This window comes from Ictalurus punctatus, chromosome 5 (assembly GCF_001660625.3).
Source record: "Ictalurus punctatus breed USDA103 chromosome 5, Coco_2.0, whole genome shotgun sequence".
NCBI lineage: Eukaryota > Metazoa > Chordata > Actinopteri > Siluriformes > Ictaluridae > Ictalurus > Ictalurus punctatus.
In genome coordinates, this window is record NC_030420.2 from 11,775,843 (window position 1) to 11,795,615 (window position 19,773).

Sequence of the window (19,773 nt, forward strand, 5' to 3'; positions counted from 1 at the left end):
GCTGGGACTACGGCTGCTCCTAACGCCATACAGACTTCATATAAATCCATAATGAACTTTTTCACACTAACTGTTGTTACCCAGATGAGGATGGGTTCCCTTCTGAGTCGGGTTCCTCTCAAGGTTTCTTCCTCTTAAAACATCTTAGGGAGTTTTTCCTTGCCACCGTCGCCACTCAGTGGCTTGCTCAGTTGGGATAAATTCGCACCTTTAATATCTGTATACCATGTTGATATTTCTGTAAAGCTGCTTTGAGACAATGTCTATTGTAAAAAGCGCTATACAAATAAAATTGAATTGAATTGAATTGAAACCTCAGAAGAGACCTGGTCTTTTGGGGGAGCTGTCCTCCTCAGCTGCCAGTGAGCACTATAGTTAAACAAGCACTGTAACTAGGCTTGTGTGATATAATGATACAGTATTAACATATTAATGTTGCCACGATATCCAGTGACTACTTCCAAGTTATGTCAAATGCAGCACAACAGCATAACACCACTTTCTGGAAGCCGCACCCCTTTCCTCCATTTCCTTCTCTGATCTCACCTTTAAGGAAAGAATCAGGTAAAAAAAAATCTATATCTTACAATCCTAGCTTTAATATAACTAATAATAAGACCAAATTTTTATATAAAATGGGTAAAACAGGAAAAGTATGTCACATTAACTGATCAGCATTTATGGCTATGTAAGTTTCCTGCTATCTAAGATTTGTAAGGATACCTCCAGCTCAGAGAACATGTTTGAACTTGAATGCAGCGAGACTGCAGAGTAGTTTGGACTTTTAGCTTTAAACTAGTGTAATGGACACCTAGGTTGTGGATTATCCCACTTATACCATGGTCACTTGCACTTATAATACATTTAAACTCAAACAATTTAGGTGTTTTAAGCAAGTTAGCCAGATCACTTCACCCCCTTTCTCTGGATAACTTCTTCTTGTTTAATTTGTTTATTTTAATTTAATTATTTATACTATTTTACATGTAGATATAATGGGATATATTTTTAAGACATTTTTAATATGATGCTTTGTCATTAAATGTATTGATTCTTAGGGATGAAATATATTTCTGAACACCATCCACCACCCAAGCGCGCACACACACACAGACACACACACACACACACACACACACACACACACAAACACACACACACACACACACACACACACACACACACACACACACACACACACATTCAAGTATACATCACTGCAAAGAGTTCCTCCAGAAGCAGAAATGTGATACAAAAATAGCTGCTTTATTTTGAAATTGAAAATGCATCTGAATAGTATATGAAACTAAGCAGATAAGCTGCCATGAATCATTGATTTTTGTGACTCCAAATCAGGGCTCCAATAACTCAGGACCTGAGTATGCTTAGTAGATATAACGATATAGATATAACAGAATGTCATTAGAGTGTTACAAATACTTAAAATCTAGTCAAAACTACCATTCACAACACAATATGACTATTAAGATGGATTTTTCCCCACAAATAGTGATTATGTCAATTAAGGCAATTAATTTATTTTAAATATTAAATAAATTATGCATTTAAGAATAAATTATAATTCTTCCTGGTTTCTCTGCACATACTTACTTTCTTCTCAATTTTGAATATTAAATATATTGTTTAAAGTGTAGTATCAAGATACATAAGTGTATATTTCTAAACAAACAACAGTAACATGAGCCAGTGCACAGTAATGTATATATAAATGTTTATCTTATAAGGTTGTTTATATCTTGAGCATTAATGTTCCAGTAGTGTAGGAAAAATTGTGTTCCAAACATTAATTTAAAAAATAAATGTTACAGAAAAACCTTGTAATGTGTAATGGACCATATTAAGTAACAGGACACTTTATGTTAAAATTGTAATCAAGGCAGATTTTCCCTACAGAGACAGAAGCAAGTTAGAGCCAAAGTATGTATAAGGAAGTTCTCAAAGACCCCTGGAACAACCTAATAGTGTACCTAAGAGAATTTATGCAGATTTATACAAGAGGCAAATTTTGGTTTGATTGTGTTTTTTATTAATTTATTTTAATTTAATGTGTGTGTTCCAAGGGACAAGGGTTGCTTGGATCATGTTCATGTCCACATCCATATTGTAGCAAACATGGTTTTGATTCAAAAACTTTGAGATACTCAGATTTATCATTTCATAACTTTTCATTTCTACTACATTTTTATATATTTGGGAAACGCAAACGTAATTTTGTTGGGTTGTTTATGTTATTTATGTTATTTGCTGATGTAGGCACACTGGCCTTCTTCCAGCGCCATGTTGTCTTTTAGATCTCCTGTAGCAGATCAGCAGGGAAGAAGCCGAGTTTACGGCCTGTACTGACTTTCAGATAGCCATTCACCTCCTCTCCTTTCTTCACCACTATCTGCAAGATACACACATGAGAAAACCCTTAAGACATTTGTGTCACTGTGAGCTCAGATTCGAGCTCAGGTCATGAATCTCAGTTTGAGAGCTGCAGGAAATTCACATTCACAAATCACTGATACATGCCATTCCTGCCAATTTATTTTATATTATTATTGTTGTATTTTTAAATAATATATTTGTTTTTGCTCAACAAGGCAGTAAGTTGTGGTAGCTAGTGGTGGATCAAATTTTCCCTCAATTTTATTTAATGCTAGATTACAATGCTTACAATAATACACCGTGGAACATAATCAGAAATACATTTTGGATTTTCCTGAACGTCCTACCTTCATGAAGTGCATGCTGGTGACTAAGCAAACCGTAAATGACGCCACGAACAGGATTTGGTAGGATGAGGGTGGAGTGAGTGACCATTGCCATTTTAAAGCAGTACAAGAAACTGGAAGGCTCATTAGATTTGTTTACTGCTTCTCAACCCATTTCTAAAACTTAAGAATCCAAACTTAAGAATCCAAGACTATGGAGGGTGGAATGAAGTGCGTGAAGTTCCTTTTTTTTTTTCTTCAACTTTATTTTCTGGTTGTGTGGCCTGGCTCTCATCATAGTGGGCGTTGTGGCGAAGACGGCAATCACCAAGATTCCTGCAATTCAGGAGCTGGCCAGCAGCGGATCCCCCATTGTGATTATCGTGGTAGGAGCCGTGATCTTCTTAATCACCTTCTTCGGCTGCTGTGGAGCGTGGAAAGATAACTACTGCATGGTCACTACGTTTGTCTCCCTGCTCTCAATCATCATCATCATTGAAATTGGAATAGCCATTGGTGCTTATGTCTTGAAAGGAAAGCTGGAGGATCTGCCGGAAAAGATCATGCAGGAAATGATGAAAAATTACACAACAAATCCAGGCGTTCGGAAGGACTGGACGAATTACAGGAAGAGCTGAAATGCTGTGGAGCAGTGAACTCTTCTGACTGGGTGTTCTTCAAGCCTGACAAGAACTCCGTTCCCGACTCCTGCTGCAAGAACATCTCAACCAACTGTGGAGCCGGAGCCCTGAAAGACGCCAACAAAATCTACATAGAGGGCTATGGGGCTGCTATGGAAACTGCTATCAAGAAAAACCTTCTCTGGTTTGGCGTGGCAGCTCTTGTCATTGCCTTCATAGAGGTCTTGGGTGTTGTGTTTGCCTGGATGCTGATGAGAGGGATCCGCAAAGGCTACGAGGTCATGTGATCCCATCGTTGAACTTCAGTAAAAATCACTTTCACACTCTAGTTGAACACTTCAGATTTGTAAATGCCTTCTTGCAGAGTCTAAAATTCTAGACAAAAAATGTGCCTATATGCAGGTAGAGAACACCTGAATCTTGCTTTTTAATCATAGATGCTGAAGAAAACGTGAATTACTGTGTATCACTGCCTCATTATGTCTCATAAATTTGTTCTTTAGTATTCTTTATGGACTTCTTTTAGGGAGAGATTGTACTTTTATACTCTCACATTTCATGTATTTTATTATCAACTTTTCAATGTTGAAATGCTTAACGATTTTGGAATGGCATAAACAATAAACTTTTACAGTCCCACCCCCAAAAAAAAAGAAAAGAAATACATTTTGTATTTTCATATTACCTATTATATACTGCATATTAATAACATTAAAAACATTTTATAATGTTGGTCTTAATGTGATTAAGAAAGAAATGCTGAACGGAGAGCTACGTGTGAACGCCAACTTGACATGAGGAAAACAAGTTCATTGTTATCAAATGGCCTTAAACTCTAGGACCTAGAACAGAGTTGTGCAGATCATCAGAAGAAGAGTGGAACAAACACATTAAGCCTGTCTAATAAATTTAGTTTTTACAAGACTATGTAGAGGACTGTCTAAGATGAGTAAAACTGAGATGAGGTGTGGCAAAATCAAGTATAAATTTTGCATATATTTAAAAAATATTTTATAAGTTTCCTATGGATCTTAACTAAGGGTTATTAAGCTTCCTATTATGTTATGGGTCAATTTGATCCATTTCAACTTTTGAGATGTCTGCAATACTGGTTAATCTCTCTTCTTTTGACTTTCCTCATTTAGAGCCGTATGTAACTTATGTGCAAATATTTGTTCTTATGGCTTGTCAAGGACAATAAAGGTTTACTGTTTTAAACTGCTGGTTTGTGTGTATTTAAACTGTGGAAATCATTTTGACTCATAACTTAATGGATGTAACTTTTTAAACTTTTTAACTTTTTTTAAAGGCCACAAAAGGGCATGTGTGTAATTCACAAAACATATAACATTTTAGATTTTACTTCATAATAGCAAACAGTGCAACAGGATTAAAATGTTTATTCTAAGCTTGTGAATAGATTTATGCCATTCTTCCAAAAACTATTCACAATAGTAGAGTTATATAATTAACAACACAGTAACAGGTACATATCAAGAGTAATTCACTGTAAAAGTGTTATACTGTTCAGGAGGGGTTGTAAAAATCACAACAAACAAACTTTTAAATCCTTACAGTTTACTGTTATTTGGAACACAGACAAATACCTGGTCTTTCTTTAATGTGATCTGACCCATCTCTCTGTTCCCCACAAAGGAGCGTGTCACCTTATACACTCTCTCTCCTGCACGCACCCTGATGATGTAAGTCATGGGAAGGTAACCTGTTTTCTCTCCAATCTTACCCTAAAACACGCACATGTGAACGCACACACACATTAACAGCCATACTTTACTTTCTTAAAGTACAAGAGGACATAGGAGAAAATAGGAGGTATAACAGAATGGTTAAAAAGTGATGGAGTATCTATGAAAACTCACCCTCCACCATTCTTCATTAGAATCATCAATCACTGTAATACGATCACCAGGACTAAAATGCACATAGCAACAGTAAACAGTTTTAACAACTGTTAAATTGTTAAATATGTGCAGTTTTGAGAAAGGAGCACCTTAATCAAGTACAATAATATAGCTGTGAGCAGTATACATTATGTAAGATATACAGTCATCTGAAAAAAATAAGTACACCCCATGGAAATTGTTCGCTTTTTTGATATATTTGGACAAGCAAACATTTGATCACCTTTGAAACAGTGCCTATTAATCAAGTTGATATGCTTGAACAGAACTACAAGGAAAATTAGCTTTTTCAATCATTTGTTCAACAGAAATATAAATAGATGTGATATTCTTTTGTAGTAAAAGAAAGTACACCCTTGGCCTCAGAAGCTATTGCCCCCTTTAGCAGAAATAACTTCTTGTAGGTGTTTTGCATAATTATCTACCAGGCTTGCTGGAATTTTTTGACCACTCTTCCATGCAATATTCTTTCAGCTACAAGATGTTTGAGGGTTTTCTTGCACATACTACCCATTTCAAATCCCCCACAACACTTCAATGGGATTCAAATCCAGGCTTTGACTATGCCATTCCATAACCCTCCATTTCTTCTCTTTGAGCTATTCTTTGCCGGATTTGCTTGTTGTTCTTAGGATCTTATCCTGTTGAAAGGTCCATTTCAGTTCAACATAAACTTTCAGACAGATGGCCTCACATTATCTTCAAACACTGTTTGATATGATGCAGAATTCATAGTTGAATCAATGAATGCAAGCTGTCCAATACTATACAATACTATACAATACTATACAATACTTATTATATTGTTCTCTGCTTGATATCGCTTTGCTTGTATCTTTCTCATTTGTAAGTCGCTTTGGATAAAAGCGTCTGCTAAGTGAATAAATGTAAATGTAAATGTCCAGTTCCTGAGGGAGCGAAGCAACCCCAAACCATAACATTTCCACCACCATGCTTCACAGTTGGTATGAGGTGCTTCTCCTGAAAAGTTGTCTTTGGTTAGCACAAAACATGTCTGCTGTTACTATGGCCAAACAATTCTAGCTTTGATTCGTCTGTCCAGAGCACATTATTCCAAAAGGCCTGGTCTTTGCCTCTATGCTCCTTGGCAAACTGTAGTCTTGCAAAGGCTTTTTCCTTTTTCAATCCCTTGCCAGACTCATTGGCATCCTTTTTTCTGAAGGTTTTACAGAACTCTTTAGAGCTTGACATGATGACACCACACACCTGAATAGCAAAGGGAACACCAGACACTAGATATGAGAGGAGTATAAATAAGACAGGTTCCACCTGCACTCCCTAAGCAGGTTCTAATCACTGACACCCAATCTTGAACACCTGATTGGGGGTGTACTTACTTTTTACATGTGACTGATCTGTGTTTTGTTAATTTAAATTGTTAAAATTACTGCAAAATGTAAATTTTATGTGTCATTTGATCGAGTGTATCAGCTTTATTAATAGGCACTGTTTCAAAGATCAAATGTTTGCTGTTCAAATATGTCAAAAAAGAATTTCCATGGGGTGTACTTATTTCTTCACATGACTGTACATGTATAACTCATACAAAGTCAGATACAATCAAGCTTTGAAACAAAAAGCAAAGAATTTTACACTTACTGGAAGTCCAGGTCATCCTTCTCAATCGCTTTAAAACGGTACAGTGCCAGGTAGTAATGAGTCTGACTAAAGGTCTGCTGCTGCTTTTTATTCTTTAACATTTAGCAGACAAACATACTGTTAGTAACTCTGACATTTTAACAACAAAACAAATTGATATAATTAACACATTTCTCACCTTGTCATCTGTAGCCGCCTTGTCTTTCTTGTCTGCATCCTGCTTTCCTTTAACAATAAAAGATAATAGCCAACAGTTTATAAGATACAATAACAGTTTATGTAGTAAAATAACAGTTTATAAGATACTGTTATATACAGTTTATACAATAAAGTAAGTTTATTAGATACAGAACTATTTTCAGCCAGTGCACAATAGTAATTCAGTTAAAATTCTGTTTTTTGATACATTAAGCAATATTCTTTTAAAATACTCAGTAACAAGAATATGTACAAAATATATTAATTATGTTTACAACAGCTTTCTTTTTCCTTTTTGACATACCAATAAATGAACTACATAATACTCAACTGGATATGTCTCAGTTTATAGAAGCATTGTAATGTTTAAACTGATATAACTCAGCACAGTGTAATAAATGTGTTAGACTACAGCACTGTTCAGAATTATTACTTCTGATTTGTTAAAAGGTGTTAAATAATTTCCTGTAACAGCAACTCAGACAGTGATTCTGGCTGTGAAACAGTTCACAGCTTTTTTTTTTATATATATTAATGCACACATTCTAATACTAATATCATTTGTATAATAAGAACTTTTATGGTGGACACTCCACATAAATTGATTAAAATATGTGTGTAATTATTGCTGTGAAAAGTTTCAGTGAGGAGACATTTATTTAGCATGTTTTTGGAAGGAGTTTCCAGTGTCAGTGCTTTGTGACAGTCAGAGTTACAAAGATTTCCAACCTGGGAAAGTCTTCAGATTTGGGGCTTTCTCAGTAACATGGCTAAATCCTTTTTTTGTGTGTGTTATTAATTTTAAAGAGAAAAAAGTGAAATAATGCTGTGCTATAAGTGCTATAATGTAAGAGATTATATATTGTATTATTTCTTACTTAACATATTATCTACTGATCATAAACTGAGGCCAATGATCATAAAAAAATATAGCTCAATATACAGTCAAATATTCAAATAAAAAAATAATAATAAAGTCTAAAGATGTCATAAAATATATGACAGATGTCACAGAAAACCAAGAGCCTTTTATCTTTAATACCTTATTTGAAATTAAACTAAATTGAGTGGTTGAGTGTGCCACCACAGCATAATTTTTCTTACATGTGCATTGCACCAAACACAAATTTTTATCAATTTGTTCTGGTTTCAAAACACAGCAATCTTCTTAACTACTCACTAGTAATAATGCCTAAATATCTTGCATATGTAACATGATAAAGCCTATTGCATGTATTATTACTTGATGAGATGCTAATGCTAAGTAATTTAACCAAAAATTTTGATTAAGGCAATGTTAGTGCTTTTACCTTCACCTCCCTCTTCACCCTCTTTGGGCTGCTGAGCCTCTTCTTCCTCCATCATCATCATCATAATCTTGAAAAAAAAAAAAAAAAAAAATATATATATATATATATATATATATATATATATATATATATATATATATATATATATATATATATATATATATATATAAATATATATATATATATAAAGCACTAAAAGCATATTTTAAATTTGAATTACAAACATTTTACCTTTTGAAATGGCCTACAGTCTAACTGACAAATGCCAGAAACAATACACAATGGCTATAGTAGTTAGATAATTTGTAATATATTAAAATCCATATATTCACATATATTCATATAAATTGGCATGGAATAGCCAGAATAACAAAGGCACATCGTAGGGAGATGGAAAAAATTAAAAATGTATTTAAGTGATTTAAGTTTTTTTTTTCTTGAAAATGATTGTAATTAGTGTTTATTCTTTGGATGTGAACACATCTTTATTAATGTCACTACACAGTGAGTGTCTTCTTCCTTACTACTTTGTATTGTCTAAAATCATGTTTGGAAAACATGAAAAACAAATAAAATAAATATCTGAAAACAGTTGCACATAGGAATCTGACTCAGGGATTGGTGTGGAATTATAATGTAGTCTTGTTTTCACTATTTTTGAGCATTCTGTAATACAACTGCATTGCTCTTTTCCTATTTCTGGATCAGTTTGAATGGCCAAATGATGATGGAATGACAAATACCTTTATAGCCTTAAAATGATTTCAGGAGTTCACTTACATTCTTTTTACCTTCTGAACTTTTCTTTCTTTCTTTATTTGCCATAATAACTCCAGTTCGCAGAGTGTCGAAGACTGGATCACTGCGATTTTGGTGGCCTACACACACATATACATAAACACAAAAACAAAACTGCCATTTTTGTATCTGGGGTTTAAGCTGCAGTATTTATGGAAATATTTTATTGTTATGACATGTTTTATGCCGAATCCTTCAATGCTAGGACCAATTCACTTGGTACAGTACATTGGGGGAAATAAGTATTAAACACGTCAACATTTCTTTCAGTAAATATATTTCCAATGAGGCTATTCACATGAAATTTTCACCAAACCTTGGTATTAACTCAAGAAATCCACACATGTAAAGAAATCCAAACATTAAAGTCCATAAATAAAGTTATGTGTAATAAAGTTGAATGACACAGGAAAAAAGTATTAAACACGCTAACTGAAATTTATTTCATACTTAGTGGAAAAGCCTTTGTTTGTAATGACAGCTTCAAGACGCTTCCTGTATGAAGGAATTAATCGGTCACAGTATTCAGGTGTGACTTTGGTCCATTCTTCTAAACATGTTGTCTTATGATTGACTGGGCCATTCTAACACCTTTATTTTTCTTTTCTGAAACCAATTGAGAGTTTCCTTTGTTGTATGCTTTGGATCATTGTCCTGCTGGAAGAACACCCACGTCTCATCTTCATTATCCTGGTGGATGGCAGCAGATTCTTCTCAAGAATCTCCAGGTAAAGCGGTCCATTCTTTGTTCCTTCAGTTATATGAAGTCTGCCAGTACCATGCAATGAAAAACAGCCCCACACCATGATGCTTCCACCTCCAAACTTCACTGTTGGTATAGTGATTTAAGGGTGTGCAGTGCCATTTCTTCTCCAAACTTGGTGTGTAGTATGTGTTGGCTCGAATTTAGCCTATTACCCAAAAACATTTAAAATTCTACTTAGAAGCCAATACTCACATCTACCTCTGAGACCAGTTGGAGATAGAAAAAATACACCAGCCGTGAGTGAGAAGAAGCAAGGGTCCAGCTTTATTGTTCCATTCCACCACACGAGATCCACACCGATGAGAATTCTCAAAAGTGATCCCCCTACCCTGAGCTTAAGCTCCAGTATTTATACTGTATTTACACACTAGATAACCCATAGGTTTCCAGAAAAGGCCTATTTCACTTACCCATAGAATTGAAACCAGGGGTTTTAATTTACACATAAAATCAGAACCCAGGCATTTCCAACAACCCAGGAAACAAAAACCCAGAGTTTCTAGTTACCTAGGTGGTCAGAAACCAGGATTCTCAGTTACCCAGGGGGTCAGAAACCAGGATTCTCATTTACCTAGGTGGACAGAAACCAGGATTCTCAATTCCCTAGGTAAAAAAAATGACGTAGACAAGACGACTAAACAACCGGGAGGGCCCTTGGTCTTATCGTTATATAATATTATATATTATATATATTATATATATTATATATAATATATAATATAAGATATTATTAAAGTTATTCATGTGTGTGTATGAGGAAGAGAGAGTGTGTGTGTATGTATGTTGTGTCTACTTGCCCGCTCTTGACTGTACGAGTGTGTGTGTGTGTGTGTGTGTGTGTGTTTTTAGCACTCCTCAGCTCGTACACTTCTTTTTGACTTTTTTTTGACTATTACTGCTCTTAAATTGCTCGTAATTCCAATCTGTCAATGTCCGCCTAATCCCGCTTCTATGTGTCTAGGTGCCCGTTTTTTTCCTTCTTCTCCCTTATGTTTATTTTATGACATTTTTTATCCACAACATTTCCCCCTCTGAGGCTATGAAGCCTCATACCTTAATTAAGCGGGTATCTGTGGAGGAACTGGTTCTGCCGCACCCCATGGCCGTCCCCCGCTAGCTGTCGGAGGATTACTCTAACAAGGCCATAATCCCTGCGCCCGTCGTCCCCGTAATCCAATGGGTCCCTTACATTAACCACTTCTACGCAACACTGATCCGAACAGGAGCTGAGGAGGTTTTGTAGACCTGGTGGGACACGTGCTAGTGTTGTGCGCCCCGGGGTCTCATAGTAGATTGGCAGCTGGAGAATGGGCCTTAGGACCCCCCTACATCCACTTTGCGCCGGACATGTGGAGATGTACCTAGCCATAACTCTTAACCCTTAACTTACTTCTCCTTTTAACTATGTATATATATATATCTCATTTCGAATCTAACTACCTTGATTATACGTTTGTTTGCCTACATCGATTATAAGTGTGATTAACTGAGTTCCCCTAATCATTTATTACTACTACTACTGCCGTACGTATGAGTACACTACAGTAACTAACTACTTGATCTACACGTCCCTATCTTTCTCAACTAGGCCTGTCAGCCCACAGTTTTGTATTTGTCGGGACCTGCAGATTCTTGCTTCCCCTCAAAAACCAAACCCCAGTCTTTCGCAGTCAGGGGTGGGCGAAAAAACCTCTTACGAGGAAAAATTCCCACCCTGCCAGCACTATGTGCTCAGCAGCACCATTATATTTTTCTGTGCCTGATTGCATCACACTTTTTTGCCCATCACATTACATGTCATGTCACATATCACAGCATTTTATAACACTCGGCAGAACAGTCTCTATCGGCAGTAACCCTCTGTATTCCAGTTGTCTTCGGCTCAAGCACTTTACGTACTGTAGAGAACCACCCTTTGGGGAGAGGTTAGGCTAGCACTTACACCCAGGGTATGGATCATCACATCTTCTTCTCACCCCTCAGGGTTCAGTAGATCTGCAACACAAATGAACATATAGAAAACCAATAGGTCCCGTTTGTCTCGGATAGGCCCATTACCTTGCCACTACCTTGTACAAACGGGTCCTTGCGCCCCCTTTCCCATCAGTCCTGGCTCATGTCCCGTCTCATGTTCTCGTAGACGCTGGTGTTGCTGCTGTCACTGCTCATTGACCCCTGTCTGTCGCTGCTGTCGCTGCTCATTGTCTCCCATCGCATGGTCTCAATCACCACCCCCCGTTAAGGCGGTAACGCCTCACCCTTACCAACATACTGGCCAGAAAAGGAGGCTGAGGACATCACCATCCGCCGTGCGCAGGGGATCACACAGCAGGCCACCAGAGCCATAAGGAGAAGGAGGACGAACAGGGACGCTCCCAAGCGGGTCAGGGCAGCAGTCCAATCTCCAGAAAGAAACCAGGAGAGCCACGGCGGGAGGCGGAGACTAGACCCAAAGCCGGAGTTAGCCGCTTGCTCCGTCTGGAGGGCTTGTAGTTGGCCCAGAACCTTGGAGAGGGCTCCCTCAGAACCAGTGTGCAAAGGGATTGCAGCACAGCACTCGGGACCAATCATTGTACAGACACCTTCCTCCGGGGCCCGCATCTGGTCCAGGACAAAACGGTTCTGAGCAGCCACGAGGGAAGTGGCATGGAGCTGATCACGGACCAGTCCGAGAGCACTCAGCGAGTAGTTAATGAAGCGTTGCTCGTTGTACCACATGTAATTAATCCATGCCACGTTGCGGTTGATCTGCACGGCCGGGAGCAAAATAGACGCTACACCACTGCCAACGGCCTCCATGGCTCTGTAGCGAGCAGGAACGCCAACGGGGGTACCCCCAAAGTCAAGATGGATGGTCTCATCAGCCGCCCAGTCAGAATAGTTCGCTGCATCAGCGTCACGGACATACTGAGTCCATAGGGCCACGTCGCGGCGTGAACGGGACCGGCCGGATGACGGTCGGTCAGCCACCAACAAAACACGGGTCTTGCCGTCCAACCTAACCGGGGCGCAGCATCCCTGCCACTCCGCAGGCAAGGTCTGGCGTAAACGTTGGCCCCCGCAAAACCAGAAAACATCCACAAGGGGAACAGTACCACCACTAAGATCAGGTAGGGGAATTACCACGTTGGGGGTGCATGGGGGTGAATCACAAACAGAGGGCGTTTCAATTTGCAAATCATTAGCGAACAGGGAGACATTACATCGGGCAGACACATTTCCCACAGGATATACGCCAACAGAGGAGCAGAGGCAGATGGGAAAGAACGAGGGCAGAGATGGTTGGACGCGGACAAAAGTCGACACTTGAGTGGTTACAGGGTGAAACAAGCATGAGGAGCTTGCATTGTGCATCCACGATGGGCCAAAATCAGCAGAAAGGGCCCCAAGGAGGCACACAGTAGGACACAAAAAATCAACAGAATAGGGGTTGGTGAGGCATTCTGTGAGGTTCCCCATAGGCAGCATAAAATGGGGGGTGAGGCAACGATCATGACATACGAGACACGAGCGATCCGTCACAGATCGAGCAGTGTGGACCATCCATGCCATATACATGTTACTCTGCTCCTCCGTGAGCGAGGTGTTAGCGGTAGAGATTGAATAATATTGTAATTTCATTAATTTATGTGCGATCGGAGTTGACATCGGGGCAATGAGGAGGGGGTGGAGAGCCCGGGATGCGAAGGGTGACCCTGTACTATCATGGTAAGAACATGCCGTAGCCGAGCAAAGGAACGGTAGCCACAGGGGGCCAATCGTGGGCAGCTCGAAGGAGCATCTACTCGTCCGTGCTCTACCAGTAATTCTAAGATGTCCTACATGAATCTCCACAGACCGAGCTGGGGAGAAAGTGAATGAGGCCAAATAGGGACTTCTCCCAATCAGGGACTCTTCATGGGCGAGTCTAAGGAGAGCTAACGCGCACATCGAGCTACGGGAACCTATAGTTGAGCCAGGGGCCGTCCAGGATCGAACACGCCTAATACGAGGATAGAGGGCTGTGCGGGAAGTAGCAGCCGCTAGTGGGCGTAATGTATGATAGGAATCCAGGGCATTCCTTTTAAACATTGGGTCATAGAAAAAGAAAAAGAGTGCTATTAGCCCTGCTGTAAAAATCAGTTTACCCACATACGTGCTACTATTCTGTGGAGCTTGTTCCACCGGTCCCCTCCGGAACCGGGGGTAGGGGAGTGCGCAAGGATTCATGCGGAGACTGACGTTCAGGAGTACGCTCAGGTAAGTTCAACTGTGCTGCTAGAGACTGTAGCGTATCTGAGTTGATTAGGCTCAGAGGCAAAGCGGGGTCATCAAGGTCCTGACAGAGAGTGGCAAACGTAGACAGAAAATCCTCCGTTGCTGGGGTTACAACTTCCTGTGGGCAGATAACTACACCCGTCACTTCTACTCGGGGCGTGAGAATGGTGAGGCTACTGGCATCAGACTGAGACAGTCTATCTAGTTTTTCCACAGCTCGCCGCTTATTCTGGGCTCGAGTGCCGTAGGCAGGGCTCAGGGATGCACCCGAATCACTGTCACTATCAGTGAACACCACTGCCCCAGTGGACTTCCTTGTACTGACTAGTCTTGAGGTCGATGGTTGTTCGTCGGTAGTGTCTTGCAGTAGCGGTCCCTTACCTGGTTCGGCGCTGCTACAGTGGTTCAAGTGATACCAGTAATTCCTCCCCTCTACTTTCACAGCCGTGGGGGTTGCAGCGACCACGGTGAATGGTCCTTCCCGACGTCCCGCAAGGGGGCTCTTTCTCTTGAAGACACGAATGTATACCTGGTCCCCCGGTGCCACTAGGCGCACGTCCTCCCGTACCTCGCTCTCTCCATGGACTGCCTCACGAACTTGTGAATACAAATGTCTATGGATTTTGGTGAGGGTTCGCACATAATCCTGCATTTCGTCCTCCAATTGTGCCAAAGACGGCCCTGTGTATGGACCTCGGGTGAATGCCATAGGCATTGGGCGCCCAGTAAGCATTTCATGAGGAGTCAAGTTTGTCATACGATTGGTCTGAGAACGCATCTTCATCAAGGCCTGTACTTCATCAAGTGGTAAGGCCTGTACCCAGTTCAGGCGAGAGCTCTCGCATATTTTTGCCAGTTTATTAACTAGGGTACCGTTCACTCGTTCTACCATGCCCTGGGATTGAGGATGATACACACAGCCTAGCTTATGATCTATCCCCAAGGCAGATGCCACATTGTCAGTGATGTTATTCACAAAGTGGGTACCGTTGTCCGAACTCAGAAAATCTGGAATACCGAACCGGGGAATGACTTCGCGACATAAAAATTTAGCCGCGGTCCTCGCATCTTCCTTGGAAGTTGCAGCTGCCTCCACCCACCTGCTGAAGCGGTCTACTATTACTAGAATGTAGCGCTTCCCTTCTTTCCGGTTGTCTGCTCCCATGTCTACATAATCCATCATTATATTCCGGAATGGCCCCGTCGGCGGGGGAATATGTCCTAAAGGAGCAGTGAAGTTCTTTCGCACATTGTTCTTGATACACACTTCACATCTATTCAACGCATAGTCCACCATACTGGCCAGAAATGGGGACCACCATTCCTGACGGATTTTTCGGATAGTTTCGGTTCTATGGGCATGATCCAAGCCATGGGCTTCTTTGATCAAGAGCGGGAGGTAACTGGCTGGGGCTATACACAATCCTTCTATGCTGCGCCACAATCCAGTACCCGCCTCTTTTCTCGCCCCCCGTTTTATCCACGCCGATACTTCAGCCACACCTGCGGTGTTCTGCAGCTCCACCAAGTGGGCAACATTGTCTACCTGCGGATGCCGCATCGGACTTTCCCCAGGCTGAGTTAGGGCCATCATCTGCCCGGGCCCTACGGCAGCTTTCTTAGCTGCCTCATCCGCCAGTGAGTTCCCTTTAGTGATAAAGGAGTCATCGGTCCTATGTGCCGTGCATTTCACTACAGCTAATTTTGCGGGCAATGTCATAGCATATAGTAAATCTGAAATCGCTTCCCCGTGGGTCACGGCGGTCCCATCTGCCCGCTGGAATCCCCTTTGAGCCCAGATTGGTCCAAACACATGGCAGACTCCATGAGCATAGGCTGAGTCCGTATATATATTGCAACTCTCATTACGGCCCAAATTACATGCAGCTGTCAACGCCCGTAGTTCAGCTAGCTGGGCCGAGCAGGGTTGGGGTAGCGGAACACTCATCACTACCTCAAACGTCGCCGGGTTTCGTCGTGCTTCTACTACTGCCAACCCAGCCTTATTGCCCGTATCAGTACGATAACAGGAACCGTCCACAAAATACGTATGCTTAGCATTATCAATAGGGCAGTTCTCCAAATCTGAACGCGCTTTCAAAAATATCTCTGATACCGCTACGCACTCATGGGGTACACCATCTATCGGGGTTACCAGTTTATCGGCCGGATTCACCGTGGTGCACCGTTCTATGGTGAGCTCCGGGGCTGACAGAATGGAGTCATATCCTGTTCGACGGGAGTTCGTTATCACAAAGGTCTGACTCGTTAGGAGCGCATGCAGTGCATGGGTCGTATATAATGTAACTGGGTGCCCCATGGTGATTGAGGACGCTTTCTGATATGCAAATGCGGCCGCTGCCAAAGACCGATAACAGGGGGGCATCCCTTTTTCCACGTTATCAAGAGCCGTGCTGTAATAGGAGATGGCCTGTTTTCCCATCCCTTGTTGCTGCTGAGTTAGGACGGCCGATGCGTACCCCTTTCTTTCGGATACATAGAGGTGAAACGGTTTGCTATAATCTGGGTTAGCCAATGCAGGAGCGGTCATTAAGGCCATTTTAATATCTGCGAGTGCAGCTAGAGCTTCAGGAGTCCAGACGAGGGGGGCATTTGGCTGTGATTGGTCTGCTGCCTTAATCATATCCCGTAATGGTTGGACCCTTAGCGCGAACTCACATATCCATGGGCGACTGAACCCCGCCATTCCTAGAAACGCCAACATCTGTCGCACGGTGGTTGGCTGTGGGGCCTTGCGTATGGCCTCTACATGCTTTGGCGCTATAGTACGGCTTTCTCCCTCTAACACACGACCTAGGTATTCCACCTTTTGTCTACAAAATTGCAACTTTTCTTTACTTACTTTGTGGCCATTTTCGGCCAACATTCTTAGTACCTTTAGAGAGTCGTGCTGGCATTGCTCTTTGGACGCACTACAAATCAAAAGGTCGTCGACATATTGCAAGATGGTGCTACGGCACTCCAGGGCTGAGAGGTCTTGAGCCAGTACCTGATTAAATATGGATGGGCTTTCACAGTATCCCTGCGGAAGTCTAGTGTATGTGTACTGCTGCCCTTCGTATGTGAAAGCAAACAAATGCTGTGAGTCTGGGTGCAGTGGCACGCTAAAAAATGCTGAGCATAAATCTATGACAGTATACCATTTGGTCCCTTCTGGAATGTTCGACAATAGGGTGTGTGGGTCTGGCACTACTGGTGTTTCCGGTATCACAATTTGGTTAATAGCACGCAAATCATGTACTAGCCTCCACTTCTCTGAGTCAGGTTTTCTAACTGGAAAAATGGGGGTATTGCACTGACTTCGCGTGGAGATTAGTACTCCGGCCTCTACCAATCCGCGTATTGTGGGCCGTATGCCTTCTCTAGCTTGCACTGACAACGGATACTGTTTCTGGTAGGGCAACCTTGCATTCTCTTTTACCTTAATCTGAGCTAGGTCGGCGGATTTAACCAACCCTACGTCGGTCGGATGTTTTGTCCATAGCTGTTCTGGAATAGTTTTCAGTATTTCCTCATTGTCCTGATCTTTTGCTGCCTTAACTGCCATTTGTAAACCACTCCGGTCCGTGTTCGTGCATATGCAGACACTAGTGGCCACGGCGGTATCAACTGCTGTTACTGAGATTCGCACAAACTTTCCATCAGGCGACTTGTGCAAGGATGGATTGGTAGTTGGCTTCCACTCTTTTACTTCTTTTGCCTGCCCTATCATTGGCTCTACCTCTTCCCGTTCCAGGCCTTTGGTGACCATGAGTGTGACATGGGGCGCTGTCCCTTCCAGCTGATACCAGTTAGCGATTCTATCTGGGAGCTTTATAATAGCCGCCACTCCCTGTGGGCCGCTTATTATTTCCATGGTTTTAATGTCCATTACTTGTCCCTGTTCCATGTCCTCCCAAATCTGAGCATATTCCTGGTCTCGTCCACCGTCATCATTTTTAATAGTGCAATATAAAGGGGCCTCCACTTCTGTGCAATCGGGCCGCATGTACTGTAACCATGGTTTCCATTCTGCGTATCTGTGCCAGAGTTCCGAGTTAGCTGGATCGGACATCTCTAGCCAGTATACCATCCTCACATTACGGGCGGTGCTAGGTGGCTTGTGCAACAGTAGGAATTGTGTGGATATTGATTTGGGGAACGTCACCCAAATCCCAGTCGCTTCGCACTGTATCTGAGCTCCCAACTTACACAGGGCATCACGTCCCAGTAGGTTAACAGGCGCTCCTGGCGAATATAACAGGGGTGCTTGTATTGTCACACCATCCAGAGATAGTTCTTGAGGCTCGGTGAATCGTAAGGTCTGTATTTTTCCTGAGAAGCCCATAGTTTGAATAGCCTTACAGGTGAGGGGGAGCTGTGAACCTTCTTTCCCTATACTTGAATATGTAGCTCCAGTGTCGATCATAAAAGGCGCTTGCAAGGTGTTTCCGATCGTCACTGTAACAGTTGGCTCTTGTTCTGGATGCAGTGTGGTGACGGACTGCATGAGCTCCCCCCCGGGCTTCTCTCGGCCTCCTCAACTCTGGCTGGGTCCCGGCTCCCCATAGGGGCCATACATGGGGCCACCTTGGGGTACTGGGGGTAGCGGTTGACACCGAGGTGGCATTCCATAGCTCTCCGGCGCTCTCGGTCCAAGCACCTGACCTCTTCTTTCAGCCCTATCCACGCGGTCTCCCCAAGTTGGTCGTGGGACACGTGGACAATTTCTCCTGAAGTGGCTAGGATCACCGCATCCCCAACACCCTTCAGTTGCCATATCTGGTCTTGGCAAAACTCGACCCCGTCCGTATCCTCGTCCCCTCCCCCAGGCAGGTGGCATTCCCGGGTGCATGGGGGCCCTCATATGATATATGTAATCCATCTGGGCGGGGTGCAGCATAGTAGTTATGTGTGGGACTTGCTGTTGTGGGTGGGCCTGGTATCCATTGGCCAACAGCATAGGGTCAGCCTGTACTGGGGCTGACGCTTGTGGATGGGGCACCATCACTGCTGCTTGTTTAATGTGCTCCCTCCTCCGTTCCTTCTCTTCCTGTTTAGTCCTGGTCAGTTCGCCAAGCTGTGCTTTATAGAGTTGGCTAATTAGGGTTTCAGTGGCATCTTTAGCTTCTTTTTCCAGCTTCCTGTGTTGCTCCACGTGATGGGTCACATGTGCCAGAAATGAAGCCCATTCCATTGCGTTGAGCCCCACCACTTCCTCTAACTTCTTCTGTACCTCCCCAGGGAGAGCCTTCTTCAATAGCAGTTTGAACAGTCCCACACTTGCCACTGAATCGTCCCATTTGGCACCCGTTTCATCCTTCCATTTATCTTGAAACTTTTGTATGAAGGTTATCACGTTTTCTTCGTCTTTCAGTTTTATATTTTCAAGCTTCCCAGGGTCCATCTTAGCCGGAAACATACTCCTCACAGCATCCCATATTTCTTGTCGGTATAGGCCAAACGGGATGGCATCAGCCTTGGGGTCGTCTATCAAATCCCTGTGTTCTGCCCCATCGAAAATTTCTTCAGCCCGTCCCTTGC

At 42.2% G+C, this 19,773-nt stretch overlaps 1 protein-coding gene and 1 pseudogene across 2 annotated transcripts in view; one reads left to right on the forward strand and one right to left on the reverse strand.

The window, feature by feature from the left end:
- Nucleotides 1-1,245: 1,245 nt before the first annotated feature.
- stac3 (SH3 and cysteine rich domain 3) overlaps nucleotides 1,246-19,773 on the reverse strand; it is a 29,672-nt gene continuing 11,144 nt past the window's right edge. For both annotated transcript variants that reach the window (XM_017467388.3, XM_017467389.3), the window contains exons 7-13: nucleotides 9,189-9,286; nucleotides 8,409-8,475; nucleotides 7,079-7,125; nucleotides 6,901-6,992; nucleotides 5,239-5,290; nucleotides 4,966-5,103; nucleotides 1,246-2,407 (exon numbers count right to left, since the gene is read on the reverse strand). In XM_017467388.3, coding sequence (XP_017322877.1) covers nucleotides 2,309-2,407; nucleotides 4,966-5,103; nucleotides 5,239-5,290; nucleotides 6,901-6,992; nucleotides 7,079-7,125; nucleotides 8,409-8,475; nucleotides 9,189-9,286 — 593 coding nt within the window. In that variant the 3' untranslated portion in view covers nucleotides 1,246-2,308. The remainder of the gene's footprint in view (nucleotides 2,408-4,965; nucleotides 5,104-5,238; nucleotides 5,291-6,900; nucleotides 6,993-7,078; nucleotides 7,126-8,408; nucleotides 8,476-9,188; nucleotides 9,287-19,773) is intronic.
- LOC108265247 (CD63 antigen-like) lies at nucleotides 2,917-4,958 on the forward strand (annotated as a pseudogene).